This window comes from Hippopotamus amphibius, chromosome 2 (assembly GCF_030028045.1).
Source record: "Hippopotamus amphibius kiboko isolate mHipAmp2 chromosome 2, mHipAmp2.hap2, whole genome shotgun sequence".
Lineage (NCBI taxonomy): Eukaryota > Metazoa > Chordata > Mammalia > Artiodactyla > Hippopotamidae > Hippopotamus > Hippopotamus amphibius.
Window position 1 is genome coordinate 14,459,542 of NC_080187.1, and position 24,896 is coordinate 14,484,437.

At 36.7% G+C, this 24,896-nt stretch overlaps 1 protein-coding gene across 1 annotated transcript; it reads left to right on the forward strand.

Moving 5' to 3' along the window:
• The first annotated feature begins 335 nt into the window (after nucleotides 1–335).
• Nucleotides 336–23,704, forward strand: RAB14 (RAB14, member RAS oncogene family). Its single transcript, XM_057721005.1, has 8 exons — nucleotides 336–465; nucleotides 9,370–9,428; nucleotides 10,528–10,581; nucleotides 11,898–12,075; nucleotides 15,718–15,784; nucleotides 19,969–20,056; nucleotides 20,412–20,442; nucleotides 21,440–23,704. Exons 2-8 carry the CDS (start codon nucleotides 9,377–9,379, stop codon nucleotides 21,615–21,617), a joined length of 648 nt encoding a protein of 215 aa, XP_057576988.1. The 5' UTR covers nucleotides 336–465; nucleotides 9,370–9,376; the 3' UTR covers nucleotides 21,618–23,704.
• Nucleotides 23,705–24,896: the final 1,192 nt, after the last annotated feature.

Genomic DNA, 24,896 nt, shown 5'->3' on the forward strand with positions numbered 1-24,896 from the left:
CGCGACTGCGCGTGCGCATAAAAGCTTTCCTCCGCCCCTTCGGGCGCGAGGACCAGCTGGGCGGGCTCGGCAGCGTCGCGACGAGTCCAGACGGGAGGACTGAGGAAGGGGCGTGGCCAGCGGGCCGGGCCCCGGCCACCCTCTTCCGGGCTCCTCCAGCTGCGCGCGCATCCACCTCCCCCCTTCTTTTGTGGTCCGGCCCATTGCGAGGGTGACAGGAAACCCTGTGCAGGGAGCGCCGCCATCTTGGACCTGCCCGTGGAAGATCCTGAGGGAGCCGCAGGAGCAGTCGCTGCCGCCAGCGCCACTGCCGCCAGCGCGTCTGCAGCTCCTCTGCCTGCCCGCTGCTTGCCGGCGCCTCGGCCGACCGCCCCCGCCCCTCTCCCGCTGCGCCCGCCCTCCTCTTCCTCGTCCTGACGCCCCCCTCCCGCCCGGAAAGCTGCCCAGCCACCAGCACCCCCCCAGGTACCACAGGCCTTCCGCAGTGTCCGGCCGGCCGGGGCCTCCTCGCCGGGCTCTCCCGGGGCCGGGTGTGGGGACGACGGTGGGAGGGGGGCGCCGCAGCGCGGGCCGGTCGGGCCGCGGCGAGCTCGGGGGTGGCGGTGGGCGCCGCGGCGCCGGGCCTGACAGGGGTCCGTGCGGGGGCGAGGGTATCCCCTCGCGGCGCCCGCAGAAGCCCCGGTCTCGCCCGCCCAGCCGAGGGCTCCGGGGCGCGGCGTGGGGAAGGGTGTGTTCGGCGTCGCCCTGCCCGCCTCCTTGGCCGGCCTGGGCCGACTCGCGCCTCCCGCGGGCCCCGTCTCCTTGCCGCCGCTCTCCGCGGCCGCCGGCCTCCCCCGCCGGGTCCGTTCACGCGGGCCGCGCCGCCCAGCAGCCCACGAGCCCCGGACGTGGCGTTCCCCGGCCCAGAGGCCGCGTCTGGCCCCGTGCACAAGAGGCAGTAGCCCGCCGCCCTGCCGGCTTCTTGGACCGGCTCCGGCGTCCTCGTCGATGTGGGTAGACTGTCCTGGACTCGGGCTGGGCAGGGTCCGGGGGTCCGTGCCGGCGAGCTTCTGGTTTGCGTGAAGCCCTGTAAGGTCTGTGGCATCCTGTAAGGCCCCGATCCTAGGTCGTATCTGGAAATAACGAAGACAAAAAGTTTCGGCCTTTCTAGAATTTAAGAAAAGAAGGCGGAACTAGCGTGTTTCGGTGGTTTGCACTTTACTGTGTGCCGGACACGGATTTAGGTGTCTTCCTGCAGGTTTGTCTTGCTTCACGTAGGCCTGGGTGGTAAGTAGAGTATCTCCATCTCCCAAGTGAGGAGACAGGCTTGAAGGTGTGGTGTGTCTGGTTAATGATGGTACATGCAAACTCAGGTTAGGCCAGGGTTGCAGACATGACCATTTAAAATGTAGCTACAGCTTAATTCCTTTTTCCTTATGTTTGCATTTGGGTAACAGCTGATGATTACTCTTTTATAACCCAGAGTCTGTCGGGTCGGCTACTACACTGCGAGTTCTCATTCTCACAGCCCCAGAGGAGAGATGGCAAGATTTCCATTTTGTATTTGAAGAAGAAACTGGGGTTCCCAGAGAGCAAATGCTTTTCTGGTGTTCCTACAGCAGGTGTCAGAGTCCAGATTTGAACTCTTGCAAAATTTACTGCTCCCTTCTTTACTGTCACCACTGCCTTTTGTTTAGGTGTGGTTATCCAGGACAGATTTGACCTTGCAGTAACCCAGCTCCCACTCAGCCCTGCCCTAAGACTTTCCAAAATTTTTCTGCAGATTTCTGTTTACACCCATTTTCTTGGTCATGCCTTTGAGACGTAGTGGTTAGGGGTTTTGGAGGGTTCCAACTGCAGTACTGCCACTTCTTGGTTAAGTGATCTTAAGCAAATTACTTTAACATTTTAGACTAAGTGTCCTTAGCTGTGCAAGGGATAACTGTAGCTATGTTTTGGAGTTGTTGTGAAGATTAAATGGGGCACATTGCTTGGAATATGGTAAGTGCCCATTGCCTCTAACAATGCCAGGCATGTAGTGGGTGTTTAATATTTGTTGAGTGAGGGGAGCATGGCTTTGGAGAGCTGTAGAGTTAGACCTCGGCCTTAATCTTAGCTTTCCCTTTAGTAGTATGTGAACATGGATGTATATCCTCTCTGAGCTGGTTTCCTTATCTGTAAAATGAGTTAGTTTTTAGACTTAGAGATTGCTTATAAAGTAGCTGGCATGTATTAGGTACTCAATAAATGGCAGTTACTGTAAAGATATAAAACCCTTAGATTTTTAATAACCTAAAAAATTCCCTGAAGTTAAAGCTATACTTTAAAAAAGTTTTTTTTATATATATTTCATGTTAAACTTTATAGTTGTTGCATACTTTAAGCATGCAACAGAATGTGGAGTGTTTTTACAACTGATTTTTATCACTATTAAATATCTTTGCGTGATCTTAGTAAGATATTGTACAATTAGAGGGAACTTTGGGTTAAGACAAATAAGATATTTTAAAACTAGGGCTATTGAGAGTTTTTTTTTTTTTTTTTTAAAGCTTGAAACATCTTTATGTGATTAAAAATGCTGGACATGCCTGGAGACAGCAATATACAAATAGAGGTTTCAAAGATACTACACTTTTGAGAAACTTTTTATTCTAGACAATTTTAAACATACACAAAACAGAGTAGTATATTGAGCCTTCATATACCCATCAGCCAGTGTCAACAGCGATCAGTCTTTTTTCATCTATATACACCTGTATCCTCTCCACCAAAAATTATTTTTTAAATTTTTATTGGAGTATACTTGATTTACAGTGTTGTGTTAGTTTCTGCTGTACAACAAAGTGAGTCAGTTATCCATATACACGTATCCACTCTTTTTTAGATTCTTTTCCATCAACCAAATTATTTTGAAGCAAATCTCAGACATCATTTCATCAGTAAAATTTTCACTATTGCTAATCCTTTTAACTCTAATAGTAAGTGCAGGGTTTTAGTTTTGTTTTCCTCCTAAGTAGTTTCCTTCTGTAGACACAGGTGCAGTATTAGAGTACTTTATTTCCTAACATCATGCCATCATAATTAGCTGTAAAGTTTTGTCTTTTTCTTGACACATAAATCGATTTTTGTCTTATCACATTATTAATTTATATAGAAGTGTGACATTAACTATCTCATCAAAAGTGAGGTGATTTTTTTAAAGTGGATCTCAGAAATGAGTGGGTTATTTTCAGAGGTTGCATTACTGTTGAGGAAAGGAGACTTACCAGCATTTTGATTAGTTTAGTTTAGTAGATAACTCCCAAAGTTTTGTGTCACTTAACTGACACATCAAGTAGCATTCCACTTTAGTGGACTTGTAAGCACACCAAAATGCTTCTCTTCTTGAGTTCCACGCAGGGACAACATGTACATATATATGTATCATTACTGTATTGTCAAAGTCTAGCGTAAGGCTTTGTGCTTAGTAGGTAGTTTAAAAATATTTTTATGTTGGCATCACAAAAGCAGTTTGTGTTGGCTCAGGTGTTTTTCAAAGTGTTTTTCACGTGAAAAAAAACACAATTTTAACAATAGGGTTCGGAATTTAAATCACCTGGAATATTTTTATTTAGGGGGTTGCTTTTTTCCTGTGTTGTCTTGAATCAGGTAAAAATTACACAGTAACATCGTTTGTTCTAAGAGTGGAATAAAATAGCTGTGTAACAGTTGTGAAAAGATTAGTCAGACACGTGCATAAGTTAACACAGCAAGGAGTCAAACCATAAGAAAATGAAAAAATATCCTCCGTTATTGGGGTGTTTTTTTGTTTATTTGTTTTGTTTCCCTGGCTGCACTGTGGGGCTTGTGAGATCTTAGTTCTCTGACCAGGGATTGAACCTGGGCCCTCAGCAGAGAAAGCAAAGAGACCTAACCACGGGACTGCCAGGGAATTCCCCTTTTGTTTGTTTTCTGAGTCTGATCACGAGTCACTTCATATGATGTTCCCCATATTATTGGTAAATGTGGAAGTAATGTTGGGAATATTATGACTGGCTTTTTTTGTTCTTGTTTTATATTAGAATTATATGTAAAAATGCTTTAAAAATATTTAACAGTCCTTTTTTTCTCTACTTTTATTATCTTAGAATATTACTAATGAATATAGTATTGCATACTTGCTTATAGTGTCCTCACAGGGATATATAAAGAAAGTTAATAGTTTTCCCCTTCCATTTTTCTCTCTCAGACGGTCTATATGTATTTCACAGTTTGGTGTGTACTCTTCCATATTATATGCATACAGGATTGAGTGTGTGTATAGGTTTAAAAATGGGATATGCTATCTCATAAAACTCTGCAGCATGCTTTTTTCAGTTAAAATCGTGGATATATTTCCAGGTTAATACATATATCTAAATGGTTTTTAAACTAGATGTATATTATTTCATAGTACAGATGTATTTTAGTCATTTCTCTGTTGATGAATGTGTAGATTGTTTCCATTTTTTTGCTGTAAAAATGCTGCATTAAATGCACTTGCACCTGTAACCTTATGGACTGATGCTTTTGTTTCTGTAGACTACTTCTAAGTGGGTTTCTTGGCCAGTGGGTGATTTGAGTTGTTTTTGAGGTATTAAAATACACTGATTACTTTTCCAAAATGTTGTGGCACTTCAGATTCCCACAAGCAGAACATATGAAAGTGCCTACCTTCACATCTGTATCTGCACATTTCAAAACTAGTCATTTATATGTATAGTTTTATTTGGAAAGGTGTCTGATTCAGTGTATGGAGATAGTGTGATTCTGTGTTGGCACAACAATGATTAGTGTTTAGTGTGTGTTTAGTAGCCATTGAGATCTATATGTTTTGGCCTGGAAATCGATCCATGATATTCTTAAGTGAAAAAAAGCACGTTGCAGAGTTTCATTCAGTAGCATAGCCCATTTTAAATATATTTCTCACATTAACAGTGGTATATTTCATGTTCATGAGATGAAGTTGAGAAATCCTTTGTTAAAACATCATTAAGCAAAGTTAATATTTAAATGGGGCCACACAACAATTATTAGTGTTTAATATGAAGTTAGTAAACTTTGCTTTTGATAGCCAGGAAGGTTAGGACTAAATTTTACATGGACTGATAGTAAAACTATTACCTTAACTTTTAGTATTAATTACCTTCCGTTTTTCTCTGATTTTGATTTTTTGCTTTTAAATATTTTATCAACCTACATATATATGCCTTTAATGAGCTACTTTAGATAGAGAAAATCATGTTCTTCGGAGTCAGACTTGGATTCAAGTTCCAACTCTGCCGTTTGCTAACTTTGTAAACCAACCAAATCAGTGAATTTCCTTAAACCTCAATTTCTTCAGTATTTACACGGACATAATGGTAATGACTGCAGAATTGTAAGAATCGAGTAAGAATTGTATGAGGGTGAGTCAAAAATTTTCCGCACACTGGTTATTATTAAAACTTCTGTTGCCGCACTGTCTTAGCGCTTTCTGTTCAAGGCTACTGTCTCCCCAGCCACTGCTGTGCAGATGTGAACATGTTACATCAGTTCATTTGTAACTGCAGTGCGAGCAAAAATGGGTGCCCCACTTGTGATTTGCGTGGAAGAAGAGCAGCGTGCAGTGATTCGTTTTTTGTGGTCTGAGGGTGTACCTGGTGCTGTTATTTATCGAAGACTTTGTGTGCAGTATGGAGAAAGTGTTTTGTCATGAAGAAGTGTGGATGAATGGATAGAGAAGTTCAAAGAAGGTTGCACAAGTGTTAACCGTCAGGAAGGAGCTGGATTCACTTCTAATGAAGAAGTGAAGACAGTGGTGCATTCGTGGCTCACAGCTCAGCCTAAAACAGTTTTTAATGAGGGAATACGAAAGCTTGTTGACAGATGGACAAAGTGTATTGAAAAGCAAGGGGATTATGTCAAAAAAATGATGATAAGTGTCTTTTCTAAAAGTTAATTAAATTCTACAGCCAGAATGGAGGTAATTTTTGACTCATCCGCATATTAAGACAGTATAGGGAAAAGTAGTGCACATCCTCACATGGTTTACTCTCGACAAATGTTAGTTCCCTTCAGAAACTTTTTTGTAAATAGATATAAGATGAATCGTTGTTACTAGTATTAATATTTATCCATATCTACAAGTCCTGATCAGAGTGCATCCTCTGAATGTAGTTATTTGATACTGCTTATTCAGAATATTAACTTAGAACCAAGTGAACTGAGAAAGATTTCTGTCCCAAAGTACCAGGGTTTTATGGTGCTTCTCAGCTGCAGAGGAGGCCAGATAACATAGTGATTGAGAGGGTTTTCTGCAGTCAGAACAGTTGTGGGTTCAGTATAGACTTGACCACTTAGCTTTGTGATGTGAACTTATTACTTACCTGGTGAGTCTTTCCTTATCTGTAAAATAAGGATAATAGTCACTATTTTATAAGGGTAGTAGTGAGGATTAAATGAAATAGCATGTAAAGTATTTAGCACATTGCCTGGCATATGTTAAGTGCCCAATAAATGGTAACTATAACAATTGTGTTTGTTATTAGTTTACACATTGTTCATCATATATTTAATGATGCTTGTTGTCTGCTTCTTGTCTTTAAGAAAAAGATGTTAAAGGAGATCTTATTTATATGTGAATTTTATTCAAATGATTTTTGTAAGAAAGTGCATGTTAATCATACTAATCATACATCGCAAAAATTGCAGAATATTACGAAGATTTTACAATTAGTGGCTATTGTAGTATTGAGCGGATTCTTGTTTTCAGTGTTTGAACTAGACCAACATTTCTTGCTTCTCCTACCCCCCCCCTTTTTTTTTCACTTTTTGAGTTCTCAAAGTAAATAAAGCAGAAGTACACTTCAGTAATAGGAAAAACTTCTTTCTCCCTTCCAGTTAGTTAAAAATATATTCCTCACCTTAACGTTGGTATGTTTCATGTTCAAGAAATGAGGTTGAGAAATCCTTTGTTAAAGCAGTATTAAGCATAGTTAATAGTTAAAAGGGGCCACATGAACATGGTTCTACTGCAAATACATAATTTTGAGTGAATGCTATCAATAAACTATGGGGGACGATTTAAACCTAGCCAGTATCTTACCTTAGACTAAGAAGGTAAGTGTTGTGTTAGTGGCTACAGTGCTAGATATTTTTGCCTTCCTGTCCACTGAAATTAGTTAAGTTTGAGTAGATCTCCTTTAACTCTGCTTTTAGGATTTTTATTGTCATTTTTGAGAAACTTAACCAAAAAATTGTGTATGAGGTGGAGACAGGGTGCTGGTATTCAATCTGAAATAGTGATCATTCTCTTTTATTTGGAAATAGTTTGTACTAATTAATGCTTGTAAATTTAAAAAATTTTCAAAATTAGTCATCTCAATAGATATTTAATTTATGAATGCTTGTATGACAATTAGCAAGTACGCAAATTAGTACAACTAGAATTGGTTTATGATTTCATGATTAGCCTTTAGAGCATTTCAAATATTTAGAGCATTTCAAGTAGAAACTGGGATTGTTAGAGGCCATAGTTTTAACATAATAAAATGAAAGGAAGCAGAAGTATATACAGCTACAAGTTTCAGTTAGAAGAGAGAAAAGAAATAGGAAAATTGGAAGAGGGAGAACATGAGAGTAACGATAATTTAAAGGTGACTAATTACTTTCCCCCAAGTTTTTGAAAGAAGTTTAAAAAAGAAGTTAAAAATGAATTAGAAGAAAAGAACATGAGAAGAATGCAGCCCAAGAAGAAATTAATAACCTTTAAATATAATTTTTATTGTGAGAGATTATTTTTTCCTTGTCTTTAGGATCTGGTTCAGAGATCTGGTGAATAATACAGACCAGTTTGAGCCTCAGGACCAAGTTCATTCTTGTTTCTGGAAAAAGAAAATCAAATTAGTATGATGTTCAGAATCAGAGTTACTTTAACTAGAAACACTTTCTTTCCTGAAAGAACTGGTGAAGGGAGTTTTCTGTCATGTGACATCATAAATTTGTTACAGAGTGTCTTGCTTTTGTTGAATGTAATTCATACAGCTAAGTGGGAAGACTATATTATGTGAAATGATCGTCTAATTATTTACTGTAATCAACAACTTCCTCTTCCTTGATAACAATAATTCACTTATTTTAAGTACATACTTTTTCTACAGGTTAAATCTTACTAGTTACTTAGAAATTTTATTTGAAATATGACATATAGTAAGGTTAGTTTCAGTAGATGAGCTTCCCCAATCATATTAAATGTCTGGCTTGTGTATGTGACAGTTGGCCAGAACAGTAAAAACCAGATTAAAAAAATACTAGAAATCAGTTTTTTTAAAAATGGGGTTAAACCTTCATATTTATAAAGAATTTTTATCTTAAGCTGAAAACTGCTTTGAGAATAATTTTTTTCTTTCATTTTTATTGGGGAATAATATTTCTTGTAAGTTATTACCAGTATTAGAATTCACCTCTTATTTCTCTAGCACCTAGCACAGTGTCTGACACATTCAAGGCATTCATTTGAATAAACTGGAGAGGTTTTTTTTTTTTTAAGTTACTAAAAGTAGGAGAGAAATTAGAATTCTTTAGGTTAAGTCTTCTCTAAGGGTAAGAAATAGGCTGTGATCTTTAAAAATATTTTCTGATACATAAACTTCTAAATTTTACAACCGCAGTATGCCATTATTTCTCTTAGTTCCTAGAATAATGTATAGCAGGTGTTTGGTATATTTTTGATCTTCAAATCCTATATTAGGTTGAGAGTATCCTATATTAGGTTGTCAATAACTGACTTTTTTTTTTTGAACTATAAGAACAACAGTTTCATGTTCTAATTCTGGCATTTATTTGGTTTAGAAGTAATATGATTACCCTTTCTTTGGATGCTGTGCCAATTGATGATTTCAAGTAGAGTAAAAAGGTCATTTTGTATTTATAAGTTGGTGATTACTATTTATAACATTCTGTTGTAAAATCAAAGAGTTCCAAACAAATAGGTAATCAGTATTCACTTGATCAGTTAACAGGGATGGGGACCTTAATAGGGGAGGAGGACTATTTATAATGATACTATTTAATGTAAATTTATAAAGATTTCCTTGTTTGAAATTTTCCAGAGTAGCAGTTTTTATTGGGTATTTCCTAAAGCGAAATATTTGAATTGTTTTGATATGTAGTCTTGTATTTCTGCGGATAATACATGAGAATGTTAAAGCGGTGTTCATCCAAGAGAATTTGTGTATTTGATCAATTTGGGAAATGTAGTTTTGCTCTGATATGGTAACCAATATTTTGTTTATAATCACTGTGCTTTATTTTATATATCTTTAATGGATACACAGCTTGAATAACTTATGTACTTTTTTTCTGAAGTAACACAGTTTTCTTTGTTTTTAGTGCCACCATGGCAACTGCACCATACAACTACTCTTACATCTTTAAATATATTATTATTGGTAAGTTTAACTTACACTCTTGTTCTCCAAAGGTTAAAATGCAAAATATTTATATACCAATACTTATTTAACACAGTATTCCAGAAGAAGTGACTGATTTTCTTTCTCACTGCAAAATTAAAGCTCCTTTGATAAGATTTATTTTTGCATCAACGATGTACCTTTTGCTTTGTGACCCTGGTTACTTCTGTAGTACACAGTTGGGTACCTTTGAAGTGATGTTGGTTTTTCTTGAGGGCTACGTGAAAGTTTGTTAATACTGAGAATGAGATTAATTTCCTAGGAGTGCTGATACATTCCAAAAATATCATGAAAGCTCTCAGAGCCCCCTGGATTCCAAAAATTGATAAGGATTCAGAATAATTGTAAAATATAATGGTGGTTTTTCTCTTAATAAGTTTCAAGAAGATTTAGCTCAAATTAAGACAGTGCTCTTTATCCAGATATAGTTGTAAGAACGCAGTCGAAAGTGTACATATTTTTCTGTTAATTCTTCATATTAGAATTAGTTTGATTTAATGTTGAGCTTATATGATTATATTGTAATGCTTCTTTCACCAAAGCTTAAATTGCTGTTAGTACAGTCAGAGATGATATCTATTCAGTTATGGTTTTCATGTGATGTACATTCTTTTGTGGAATTCTAAAAGAAATATGAGATAAGATGAGATCTAGTGAATCAAACTTCCAAAACTTATTTCTGCTTGTTATATGCTGCCCTACTGGTCACTACTAGGAGTTTTTGGCTTTTATGCATGGGTTAAAGGAAAAACAATTTTTAAAAAGTTGAAATAGTTCAAAGTAGAAAATACTGTTACAACAGTTTCTCTGTTAAACAGCTTTTCCCAGCTGGTGTCTATTTATTAAAATAATTCATAACTAAATTCTATCACTGGTGAAGACTGGGAGTAGTCAGTTTATATATCACAGAGAAAAGTAACCTTTAGGATCTTTTGAACTCATTATAAATTATGGAAATAAAACTTTTTTAAGTGCCTCAGAAATTTGTGATGTGGTATGATAAAAGGTATAGCAATCATTGCATATGAGTATAAAATTGAGAAATATAATTACCACTTGAAACTTTTTCTTTAAACAGGGGACATGGGAGTAGGAAAATCTTGCTTGCTTCATCAGTTTACAGAAAAAAAGTGTAAGTTCAATATGTAAGATAAAACATTAGAAAATTCTTTATTGTCACTTTTCTACCTTTTAAAAAGTGTCATTTTCAGTGGACTTTATGCAGTTAAATATAACCTTTCCCTACATATGCACTTTTGTCTTTAGGAAGTGTTTTTTTTAAAATAGGTGCAGGTGAAATATAGCTGTATGTATAGAGTGTTGATTTTTTTATGCCATGTATAATTTGATTGACTTATTTAGGTTTTTTGATGATATAAACTTAAATTTTAAAAATGTATGCTATAAAAAATGTATATAATATAATGTTAAATTTAAGTAATCTTTTTCTTGTTCTCAGACATTCCATTATAGAAATAATTGTATTGGGGAAATTTGCTCATATATCATTTGCTAATAACTAATAATAGATTGGAAATATTTAAAATGGAATTCTTTCTACATTCATGATTTGTCAGTTGAGATTCAAAGTGTACTACTCTATCTTGGGTGGTAGGGGAAGGGGCCATTTTATTTTATTTATAGGCTAAATAGTTGAAATTATTTATTTGGCACTTTTTGGCTTAATGTAACATTTTATGAAGTGTCTAGCAGTCTGTGTGTACTGTAGATGGGAATAATAGTGGGTTTAGGTTTGTCAGTGGCCTAATAAGGAGTGGACTAATAAACTCGTCCTATTGGGTTAGACATGTATAATTTGCCAGTATATGATTATAAATATATATTAAATGAGGTGACTCTTGGAGATATTGATAACATTTTATAGGATAAATATTTGTTTGACCAAAAACTCCTAGAGTCCTGAAACCATCGATTGATTTGTTATAGGTGAGAATTGTCAGAAGGCTAAATAGTATAATGTTGGTATTATGAAGAGTTTATTAAAATCTTTATTTTTAATTAGCAGATTCTTTTAGTCCAGAGGTCAGTGAACAACAACCTGTGGGCCAAATCCAGTTACTGCCTGTTTTTAGAAATAAAGTTTTATTGGAATGCAACCATGCCCATTTTACGTATTGTCTATGGCTGCTCCTGTGCTTAAGCAAAGTGGAGTCCTTGTGACAGAAATCTTTTGATCTACAAAACTTAAAATATTTATTATTTGGTTCTTTACCAGATAACATGCTGACCCTTGTTCCAGTCATATCCCTGTGACTCCTTACTTCTGCGTTTTTGCTAATTTTTTTCTTTTTAAGTGCAAACTTTAGTCTGTTTATAGCCTGCAAGCATTAATAAGTCATTTGATTTTCTAGTGAATTATTTTCCCGCTGGTCTTAATTTGAATTTTTCTGCTAGTTGGAATATTATATTTCTTTTCCTCCCTAACAGTTATGGCTGACTGTCCTCACACAATTGGTGTTGAATTTGGTACAAGAATAATTGAAGTTAGTGGCCAAAAAATCAAACTGCAGATTTGGGATACAGCAGGACAGGAGAGGTTTAGGGCTGTCACACGAAGCTACTACAGAGGAGCTGCGGGAGCACTTATGGTGTATGATATCACTAGGTAAGAGATTCATAATTTTTAATCTTCATACTTGAAAAAAATCTGCTTTAGGCAGTGTGGTTTCTTTTTTTTATTGATTTAGGCATTCTATAGTTTGTAATTGTATGTCTGTAAATGGGCTTATTTGGGTTTTATGTTTTTTTCTCTACACTGCTGTGTGTGAGGCTTGATATAACATGTTAATTTCCTTTTCTGAAAGTGGGTATGACTGAAGAAAAACTCTAGAAGATGCTGGTGGAGCTAGTGAAAGAATACTATTCTGAAAGCAAGTATCAGTTGAATTATTTGAGGTGAAATAATGTTTTACACCATACATTTTCACTTCAGTAGAAAGCAAGCAAATCTTGAGGAGTTAACTCTATTCAGCTTCTGGTGTTAAAGTTCACACCTTTTCAAAGTAAAGCTGAACAAGGAATTAAATAGTTTTGCTAATCCAACATGGTAGATTACAAAAAGTTCTCATACTTGCATCTGAAGTATTTAATTGTTTATTTACTTAAATTCTTTTTTGTCCTAAAGTGGATTGAAGTAGCTCATGATACTTCATGCAGCAAGATTAAGTTTAAACTTTGCTATTTCTGGAAATTCAAAGCATTGATACGAAATAACAGAATTGGGCCCTAAGTGTTTGACTTTGGAAAATTGTGCCACTTCATTAAACTGTGTTGTTTGTCTACTGTAAGCTAGAAAATGAACTGGATCACCTTTCGTGTTAATGCAAAGTGCCAGTATAAATAAACATGACTCTTGTCTCACTTTTGAGGGTAGGAATTGGTGAATGGGACTAAGTGATACACTTTCAAGTGTATTTCCTTTAGGAAAATGCTTTGCTTTGTTTGCTTTTGAAGAGTCACAATGCACATTAGCATATTAGGACCTTGAAAAGGTCTGTGTTAAAGGAACTCTTTCGGTTTGTTTAATTTGGTATTTCCTAAGGTTATTTTATTGAGGAATACACTGGAAAATGCTGCCTTAGAATAAAGATAGTGGATGATTATAATTATAGTGCTTGAAGTTTTACTAAATTCTAAAATTGGGTGGTCTCAGGGCAAAGCAGAATGAAACATCCTTAATGCTCTTCACTAGAGCCAGATAATTGGTAAATAGTTTTGTGGAAAGACTATTAAAGAACCTGGCCATCTGTACAGACATCTTTTTATGAGGGGTGCATCCCTGAAGACTTTGCATAATTGAAAACTGCATTCATTATTAATAAAATCTAAATGGTGGCTGTGTGCTTAAGTGTATCTATGTAGAGTGTTGTAGTTTGTTTTGTTTTTTCTATGTCTTCTTTTTTTTAATTCCAGCCTATTGAGATATAATTGATGTAGAACATTGTATAAGTTTAAGATAATTTGATACCTGTATGTATTTTGCTTTTAAACATACCTTTTAAGCATAGTAACTTGATAAAATTTGTGTCTATTCAAGTCATCAAAAGTAGTCTGCTGGAAACAGCCCAAATGCCCATCAGCTGATGAGTGGATAAACAAATGTGGTATATCCATACAGTGGAATATAATTCAGCCATTAAAAGGAAGGAAACACTGATTCATGCTACAAGGTAGATGAACCTAGAAAACATTTTACTAAGTGAAAGAAGCCAGACACATAACAGTCACATGTTATATGATTCCATTTATATGAAATATCTGGAGTAGGCTGATTCGTAAAGACAGAAAGTGGATTGCCAGGGGATGAGTAAGTGCTAATGGGTACGGAGTTTCTTTTGGGGGGTGATGAAGTGTTCTATTGATAGAATTAGACTGATCATGCCACAATTTTGTGAATATATTAAAAACCACTACATTGTGTACATTAACAGGGTGAACTTTATGGTATATTTCTTATATCCCAATAAAACTGTTACTGGAAAAAAAGTACTTCAGACTTTAGACAGGTAAAGTGATACTTGATAAAGTGATACTTCATAGTGACATTGATGTGACAGCCATGACAGATTTTTTCCCCTGCTTTTTCTGTTATTAATCATTAACATTTTGCAAACTTAAAAGTCCCTGCTTTAGTAATACTTTTTATTCTCAGCATTAACTCTTGATTGTCACAGGGTACTTGCCTAAATTGACATCATAGTTTATCATGGTAGTTTGTTTGGCTGTAGCAGTTGTTTGATACATCATCTCTAACATCCACACCAAATTTAGGGATAATTTAGTGCCTTTTTTTTTCCCACTAGTAACACCAGTTAATGAATATTTGGATCTTATATATATATATATATATTTATAGATTTGAAATTATTTAGTGAATTTTAAATTAATAATGAAACAATTATGAAAAGCATTAACAAAGTTATGGTACATGTAAATAATACAATTTACATAATCTCGATACTACTTACAAAGGATGTGTGGATTTTTCTGTTTACCAAAGTGTTGGCAGTTTGTAATTCGCTCTTGCTGCCAGCTTTGACATTTTAAAATTCATCAAAATCAGTGTAAATGTTTTTGAACTTGTGTTGTATAAGGTTTTGTGCACAAAGCAAGATAGATTTGTTGGGTAAAAGCAAAATATGCTAGTACTACAGGTATTAAAGAGTGATAAGGCTTGTGCTTTTTAACAATTATATTTGACCATTGTTTACTTAGAAAATTTTAAAACATTGGGAAAAAATTTTTATGTGACTTTTTTTTGACATTTAAGTGGTAATTTGTGTATAATATGATATAGCACAGTAAAAAGAGAATCTGAGTAAGGAATTCTTTTCAGTTCTCACTGGGGAAGGATTAAGTGTTTGGAATATCAGATTTTATATGAGTACTGGCAGCTGGAGATTATGGAATATATTTGCAAGGCTGAACTCAAAAGAAACACTTCAAGGACACAGTGTATGTAAAGGGTTCTATACCTGGCTTTGAAATCATGTAAGCCTTTATGGACCTCTGTTGCTTCACCTGGTAAATGAGTAAGATGGATTAATGTTCGTAAGTCTGTATAAATCAAATGTTTTTAACCTTCAAATTTTTTTTAAAAATTTGACCTTTTTGGTATAAAGCCTAATTAATGTTAGTAGTATACTCTGTATATTATTGTAAATTATTTGGATTTGTTTGCTATCTTAGGCCCTACTTGGCTAGTGCAAAGAAGCCTATGAGTTTTTAAACTCTTGGATTGGAGAAAATGGAGAAATAAGGCAGTCTGAATCCCCAAATGATTTAGCTGCTAGTAAATAATAGTACAGAGTTAGGATAAACTCACTCTCTAATATACCTGTGCACTTCAGTTTCCAGTCAAATGTATTAAATGTCTTTTTAAAGCCAATTTTTAAAATTTTGAGTTTAGAATTGTTATCCATCATTTTTTTTATGTTGTTCCTTGTTTGCTTATTGGTCTGTTTATGGATGTCCTTTTAAATGTAAACAGTTTACTCCTGACATGTAAGTACGTTAGCAAAGTTGTTGGCTCTTGAGTTTTTTATTTAAAGTAATAGGTTTGGCTAGAGTTTTTGAAAAGTATGTGTTTGCTATTCCACAGTTGTGTTTTAGAGTTAACAATCTAGTCAAATCAAAAATACTTTTTTAGGATCTGTTGATTACGGTGTATATTTAAAATATTTCTTTTTTTCTGTTGAAATGGCAACTGTATGTGGCAGTCACAAATGTAAACTTTAATTTTTTGCAGAAGAAGTACATATAATCACTTAAGCAGCTGGTTGACAGATGCAAGAAATCTCACCAATCCAAATACTGTAAGTTAAATGCCATCTATTACACAGAAAACTTAAGACCTAAGTTGATGCAGAAAGGAAAGCCGTTTGCTAAGTGGACTTTTTTTGTATTTGGGTACTAACAATGAGAGAATCTTTATTTTATTCTTGAATTAATTGAAGAAAACGTAAAACCTTTTTTTCAAATATGGATTACTCCAGGTTTCACATTTTAAACTTGGTTTTTGTTGGTGTTTTTGGTTAAAAAAAATGAAAGTTCTGAGTAGGGTGGTGATCTCATGTCAAGTGGAGACTATGAAATCTGAAACTATCACTTTAATCTGCATTAGTTTCATAAAATGTTACCATCAGAGGAAACTGGGCAAAATGTACTGGGGATCTCTATTATTTCTTACAACTGCATGTGAGTCTCAATAAAATTTCAGTTAAAAATAAAAAGAGTTCTGCATGCTTTAAAAATTAGTCAGTCTAAGACAGTTTTTTATTGAGATTTTAAAGGCTAGCCACCATGCTAGACTCTGCAGTATACAAAAATGAATGTGAGTCCTTGGCCCGTAAAAGGTTATAGTCTAGCAGGGAGCTTACCTGTGTGTATGCAGATAACTATTGCTGAAAAGCAGAGTGAAATACGGGTTAGAACTAGACTGACTGGTGTAGTGCTTGGGGGTGGGTGGGGGGCGCAGTATGAGCAGTGCCATCTGGAGAAACCAGCTTTACAGAGGAGGTATTGTTTGAGCAGGGACTTGAGGGGTAAAAAGGTTTCAGTAGATGCTGTTGAGAGTATTCCAGGAACAAGCGAAGAAAGGCACTGAGTTGTGACTGACTCTGAGCTTTTCGAGAGTAAGGCCTATGTCTCACTTAGCTTTGTACCCCCAGCACCTGGCAGTGGCCTGGTTTAGTAAATATATAATCAGTGGTAAGATTGGCTTTCATCAGGGAACAACAATTTAATTATATTGAGTCAGTTAACATGGTTTGCCTGTTATGCCAGGGACTGTGTCTGGAACTTTCCTATCTATTATCACATCAAACCCACTGTAGGTATACATACAGATCTATAGATGAATGTTCATAGCAGCTTTATTTGCAGTAGCCCAAAACTGGAAACAACATAGATTGTATCTAGGTAAATGGTGAAACAATCTGGTACATCCATACTATGCAATACTCCCAGCCATACAAAGGAATGAACCGTAGATAAATGCAGCAACTTAGATCTCAAGGGCATTATACTGAGTGAAAAAAAGTCAGTCTCAAAAGATTACATACTGTATGATTCCATTTATATAAAACATTCTCAGAAAGACAAAATATTGAGATGAAGAGTAGATCTGTGGTTGCCAGGGGTTAGTGGTGGGGTGAAAGGTGTTAGCGTGAGTTGACTATAAAGAGGGCAGCACAAAGCAATTCCTTTGTAGCAGTGGAGCAGTTCTGTATCCTGATGGTACTGACACAAATCTATACACACAATGAAAATTGCATAGAACTGTATATACACTCCAGAGCCTGTGAAACTGGTGAAAACTGAGTAAGGGGTATAGATTGTATCAATGTCAATTTCCTGGTTTTAAGAGTGTAGGATAAGTATGTAAGATGCTGCTGCTATTGGGGAAGCTGGATGAAGGGTATATAGGATGTCTCTACTCTTCTGTAAGCTTTTGTGATTCTGTAGTCATATTCAAGTAAAATATTTAAAACAGCAAGAAAACTCACTGTAGAGGGTCCTTAGAGGACTATAATAAAAAATTAGCCATGTCTTTCCTGCCTCATTTATGCCTCTTAAAATCTTACCAGCTCTTTAGAAGAAAGAAAATCTCTTTAAAGTCCAGCACAAATGTTCCATTTTCTGTAATGTTGACTTTGATTTCTGTGTGGAAGTTACATACGTTCTCATTTTGTTGATGGTGTATATTTTGTATCTCTGTCTTGTTAGCATGCCACTTTATGCCTCACCTTTCATGGTGATGGGAAGCATGGTTTGGAAATTCTTAAGGAATGGAGAGCAGGCAGTGTTTACATTAAGCAAACATTTCTTGCTTTGAGTACCTGTCTTATAATGGCTCTGTATTACTAAGCCATTGTGACCTTACCAACTTTGATTTTTTTTTGAAAATTGATTTCCTTTTTTTTTGACTTTTTAAATTTTTAAAAAATTTTTAAAAATTTATTTTTTCATTTATTTATTGGCCGCGTTGGGTCTTTGTTGCTGCTCATGGGCTTTCTCTAGTTGCGGTGAGTGGGGGCTGCTCTTTGTTGCAGTGTGCGGGCTTCTCATTGCAGCAGGTTCTCTTGTGGAGCACGGGCCCTGGGTGCATGGACTTCAGTAGTTGTGGCTCGCAGGCTCTAGAGCGCAGGCTCAGTAGTTGTGGTGCACGGGCTCAGCTGCTCCGTGGCATGTGGGATCTTCCCATACCAGGGACCAAACCCGTGTCCTCTGCATTGGCAGACAGATTCTTTTTTTTTTTCTTTTAGTTTTTAAGAACTTTTATTGAGCTACAGTTAATAGACAATAAACTGCATATATTTAGAGTGTACAATTTGGTATTTTTTTTCTTATTAGTAATGTATATATGGCAATCCCAATCTCCCAGTTCATTCAGCAGACAGATTCTTAACCACTGCGCCACCAGGGAAGTCCAGAAAATTGATTTCCTTTTTTAAGTGTTTTTCTTTTTCTTTTCTTCGTTTTTTTCCTGTCATGCTGTGTGGCATGCGGGATCTTAGTTCCCTGACCAGGGATCAAACTTGTGCCCTCTGCATTCGGAGCTTGGAGTCTTAACCACTGGACCACCAGGGAAGTCCCCTTATTCTTTAAAAGACTAGCGGACTGTATGTGAAAACTTCTTTCCCTCCTCAGTGGGCACTTGTCCACACTGATTGAAGAATGCTCACTTGCTAAAGATTTACATTCAGGTCAAAATGATTATAGTTCATGGACACCATTTTTTGAAAGTAGGACAGCCAGGGACTGAAATTTCACATGAGGAAAAGTAAATGGTGGAGATCCCTTTTAGTTGAAACCATCCATTTCTGAAGTTATCTGTATCTGGATTATCATATCTGTGTTGAAGGGGAAAAGAGGGGGTGGGGGTGGGGTTTGCCAGTTTTTGTCAAAAAATATATAGGCGGAGACAGTTTATACCCTGGCTCATGCCAGTGAAGGCCAAAGCCCTGTTTCCCAAGGCTGCACAGAAACAGAGACGGATGTAGAGAACAAATGTGTGGACACCAAGGAGGGAAAGCTGTGGGTGGGGGTGGAGGGTGGGGGAGTGGGGAGATGAATTGGGAGATTGAGGTTGACATATATACGCTAATATGTGTAAAATAGAGAACTAACAAAAAATTGCATTTCAAAAAAATAAAATAAATTTTGCCTTGAATTTGAACCTGCTTATATGTCCTCCCACTCCCATTGCCCCCTCTCATGGATACACAATCATTTGTTTTCAGTTGTTACAAATTTAGTCCAGCCTAGGGATGCTGTAGGGGAGGACAGTATTTGAAGGTCACAGTTTGGGTTTCTACCTGAGTTCTAATGCCTGCCTACCACTGACTCAGTGACCTTTGACAAGTCCTTATTTGTTTTATTTGAGTATTAATTTCCTTACCTGTAGCCTGAGAAACTGAACTATTAGTTTTAAAATTTTTGAGGGTTCCAGGACTTCTGAAAATCTGATAAAAGCCACAAACTTTCTCTTCCAGGGAATGTCCTTGTTTACCGCATTTAGTGCTTAATTTCGGTTAGAGCTTAATTTCGGTTTATTCACAGATAATCCTGGAGCTTGTCTGTGGACCCTTAGTAGTCTTAGAAAGATAAATCATAATCTTTGGCCTAGACCAGATGTGTCTCAGGCACACAAAAACAAAACAGGACTGTTTTGTTTTTAAATGGCTTGAGAACTGAGAATGGTTTTTACGTGTTTATAAGGTTGTTTAAAAAAAAGTCAAAGAAGTATATACGAAGCAACCACAAATACTTTTTGCCCTTTACAGAAAGTTTGTCAACCCTTGGCCTAGGTAATTGCTGACATCCATCTTTGTAGTAATACCTCATGATTCTGGAGTCCTGTCTGATGAATAATTGCTAGTATTTAGTTTCCTTTTTAGACCCACATGTTTTTTCTTCAGGATTTTTGGATTTCAGAATTTTCAAGTTTAAATGGTTTCTTTTGTTTTAAGATGCCTTTCTTTTGGTCACAAACTAGGTAATAATTCTCATAGGAAATAAAGCAGATTTGGAGGCACAGAGAGATGTTACATATGAAGAAGCCAAACAGTTTGCTGAAGAAAATGGTGGGTTTCTTTTAAGACTTTTAATGGCTTTTTTGGGTCACACATGGGAGAATTTCTAAGGATAGGTGGGATTTGACAATGCAGATTATTTGTTTTTTTTTAAACGCAAACTGCTGATATCTAAGAATGAGGAAATAACAAAATGTGTTTCTGTTTGATATTCATTTTGAGGGCAGTAGAGTTATTTAATGACAAATATAAAGAGTCCCTCTGTCTCAAGCTCATGTAGTCCTTTCATAAAATAATATGGGAGGAGCGCTGAAAGCTAATGGGAAGCTTTGATTCAGATGTTACTGAAGAGAATGTCCTTGTGAGTTAATTTGAAATGTCCTTCACAGTCTGAATTTATTTTTAGGCTTATTGTTCCTTGAAGCAAGTGCAAAAACGTAAGTATGGCTAAACTTAGTCGATCATTTTTAACTACATTTAAATTTCTCAAAGTAGAATCATAAATATATAAATGTATAATGTATATGTACATATAATATATAGTATATAAATGTCTAATGCTTATGGCAGGGGAAAGGCAGCAAACATCCCTTTGCTTCCTGTTTCACATTTCAAAATAATGCTTTTTTGTTACTTTCCCTGTATTATACCTTGATTATACCCATTGGTAATCCAGGTTAATAAATGAAACTGTTAACATTTCAAAAATGTTTGACTTTTACAACCAAGGTTGTATGTGGCATCCTGGACTCAAGGTTGGTCAACCTGTTTTGATTTAATACTTCTCATTACAGTAAAAAGCCTGACTTACGGAAATACTCAATGTCTAAGAATAATTAGAAGCATAATTAACATTTCCTAATTGCTATTCTGTGTTCATTATTGAACCCCAGGACTCCTATTGTAGTTCTTCATTTATTAAGCCAAAAATGCCTTGCAGAGGTGAGAAGCTAGCCCCTTTTTGTTTAGCCTCATCGGTACTGTTAGTCCTAAGAGAACTGAACTCCAGTGTAAACATGGCTAAGCATGATAAAAGAACAGTATAGTTGATGCTTGGCTAATCAGATCATACAAATCCTGCAATACTATTCTGCATGTTTGGAGATAATTTAACTTGTTTGGAATACCCTCTGTTACGGCCCGTCTTACATTTTGTTATGTATTAGAATATCGCATTTTAATGATTAGAGCACGTATGGTTTCAAATAGGGTTTGTAGAAAGAGCTCTATGGTACTGTCTATATGTTTTCCACAGAAAATATTTTCCCATGTTGTTCTCTTAGCTCAGTCTTCTGGTAATCCCTTATTAGATGACAGTGGCTAAGTTGAAGACATCATGGCAGTTGACTAAAGGTTAGCAAAAGGTCAGTGTGTAATGCTTTATCTTTTGTAGAAAACTATCATTCGCCAATAAAGTTGTTGATTGCTTCTTAGGGGAGAGAACGTAGAAGATGCTTTCCTTGAGGCTGCCAAGAAAATCTATCAGAACATTCAGGATGGAAGCTTGGATCTGAATGCTGCTGAGTCTGGTGTACAACACAAACCTTCAGCCCCACAGGGAGGCCGGCTAACCAGTGAACCCCAGCCCCAGAGAGAAGGCTGTGGCTGCTAGTGAGCTCTTTGCCGTGGCTCTCATTTGACCTTTCACCTCTGTCTTTTGGAAGCAGTACTTTTTACTGCCTCATTGTCTTCTGTACATCTTACTGGGTTTAATTAAAAAGAAAAAAACAACTCTGTTGTAAAAACAGTTTAACACAGTACTAAACTGCTAAACAACTAGATGTAATCAGGTTATCAGAGGCAAGTAGAGTAATAAATCTCTCCTGCATGGTAAATCTAGACTTTTTTTCCCCCTTGATTGTTGTCCTCGTGATGGGTATGTCACCAATACATGATTTAAACTGAGCACTGATGCTGGACTTGATTTTTACCCCTCCCTCTTTTTGGCAAGGCTTTGTCTCATTGTACGGTTTAATTTGATGATATCTTAAGCCTTTCTTCCCATCTTTAACTGTTCAGGTATGTCTGTTGTAACCCATAGGTTTATTGCTGTGAAATGACTTCTGATGATAGAGAAGGGGTTCTTTAAAGCCTTTTGTTTTGTTTTTGTCGGATAAATTCCCTGTTGTGTGGGTGGCATTTTTCTTGAGGCGGTTTGCTTCTGTCTTAGCCTTGCACAGGGAAAGTATCCATTTATCTTTTCTCTTGTGCTTAATTAATAGCTTTATCCTTTTTTTTTACACCATTTTATCTTTTTCTCTTTAGCAGAAAGTAAATATGTATAAAATTTGAAGGAACTGAACTAACAATACATTCTGTGTATATTATTTTAATGAAGAAAATAAATTGATTACTGGCATTGGAACAGTATAAAATACCAGTTTGTACAGTATGACCTATATGTGACCATGTTATTCCCTTCCATTTCACACAAGGAAATAGACACAACTGCAGTTCACACAATATGCTGGCTCCACCCTTTGGTGCTGGCAGTGTTTGGGGAAGTTGTGCTGGAAAGAGCTCCTGGCGTGAGAGGATTAACACTAGCGGATTCTGTTCCATCTTTGCACTGTGGCTTACCTGCTGATTTTCTTAACTGTTCTTGTGCAATCAACAATGTGCTAACCTGCTTTTCTCTTTTTGTAAACGTTTTGCATTACAGGCTGCATTTCTTGCCTTACTGTATAGAAAAGGAAAAAAGGCTGGGTTTATTATTGCACATTTTAAGCTTTTATACCTGTATCTTCTTGGAATGGTAAGATTCTGAACCAGACAGCCAGAACCGCAGGTCTGCTGTTAAGGGATTTTAAATTGTGCATTTTTAACACTACAATGAAATAATAATTTAAGATATCCCTTGTGTTCTTAGTATGAGGGGCTGTTTTATGTCATGTTGGCATAAATTGTTTTGTAAAAGGGAAAGTGTTTCTAACAGTGTTTCAGTGTTTGTGTTGATACAAAGGTGGTTTGGCCACTGACAGAATACTCTGTTGCAAGGGAAACAATCTTATTTCTTTAGACAACAAACTTATGTTTTACCATGTTCTTTTACTTCTGTTGATTGATTTCTAATTGAGTTTATGGTTCAGGCTGGGAATTGAGAAGTTATAAGTAAGATCGGTAAACCTCAGTATATCATATAAAATGCACTCTCAGCTCAACTGCTGTGTTTAAAATACACATTTTAAATCCCTATTTACAGACACTAAAGTAAAAAATACAGCTTTCTGGGTTGTAGACATGTGGTAGTACCAGAGTATTGTATAGTCAATGTTAAATAAAAGCCAAAACTGGAATGTGCAGAAAATAGGATTTGGTTAATTTGTGGACTCATCTTTGTCTTTGTTTAACTTTTTTAAAAAACAAGATACATGGAGTAGATTGGTGTATTCTGTTAAAGACTTAGAGGGATCCATTTTGCTTACACTGTTGCATCACAAGGGACTCGCCCAGGGACCATGACCTGCTGGTGTGTGTATATATTTACAAAAACAAACAGACCACCCATTGGGATATAAGGTAGCAATCACAACCTAAAGACTGCGGCTTGTTTAGGTGCAATACCCTGATGCCCAAAGTTAGTTACAGTGGGTCTTAATTGTTTTTGTGACAGGATTTATTCAGACTGCTGTACTCTTCATTTGATGTAACAAAATGCTATTAATCTAAATATTTGTAAATAAAGTACCTGTATCTAGATTAAATTAAAATTGTTTGCATTATTTTCTGAATTATAACAGAATTTCATATTTTTTTCAGGCAAACAGTTATTTGGCATAAGTTGCCCATTTTTATTGCAGAATTGTCCTTATTTGTTGTTTAAAAAGAGAAGTCTGTGTAAGTAGTGTATAAATCCACATCACTCAGTAATTGAGCTATAGTCTTGGCCTTGTGTTCAGATCACACTTGCAGTGTTCTTCCGACCTTTTTCAGTGTGAGATCAGCACATTTGGTGGCTGATAGTGTTCTCCCTTGACTGTACTTGGGGCCAGATTCTGTTACTTGCATGTGTAATCCCCTATAATAAACTTGGGTGCTCAAAAACAGAGAAGCAAATTGTCATGTTGTAACGTGTGTGCCAGACACTGGGCAAGTACACTTTGGAGAGAATGTGAAATTCTTTTAATTTTTAATCCACGAAGAGCTTACTACTTGTGTGGTCACCTGCTTTTCTGGGTTACTCGTTGCCCTTGCACCTATGAGGCCCTCCTGATTAGTAAGTAATTGGTGCTCAGTACTCTGCGTTAGACATTCCAGTATGACGTTCAAGTATTTTTCGTGGAAAGTAAAGTGTTTGATGCAGTGACTGATTTTTTTTGGGGGGGGGGGGGGCGTTGTTGGTGTTTACATAATACTAGATAGAGGTAGTGAAGTTTCTTTGGGAAGATGTCTTTTGGAACCAGGTGTTTGGCTTCACACATTATCTCCCCTCTAATTCCAGAACACTATAGTTTTGGGAACTTTTTTGCCCACACATCTATTGTTTTAAGTGTGCTCGTTTCTTATGTGGCTCAGTTCACATCCCTTAACAGAAGGCCAAATGATTCCTACTCGTGGGAATATAGAGAAGGGTTCATGTGGCAATTTAGGAAGAAAATATTTTACCCTCATTCAGCACAGGGACAGACCAGAAAACTGTGTCCTTGAAGGATTTCAGTAATTGTGAACAGGCCAGGCTCTTAAGCATTTTGCTAAGACTTGTGAAAATGAAACAATGTAAGTACAAAATACACTGCCAAATCAGTTCTATTTTGGACGTTGATGTTTTCTGGAACTTAAGGTGTTAATAACTTTATGTCATTTTCATTGTCTTTAATCACATTTACCTGATCGTTTTGTTTCTTTGGCTACACCACATGGCACATGGGGTCTTAGTTCCATGACCAGGGAT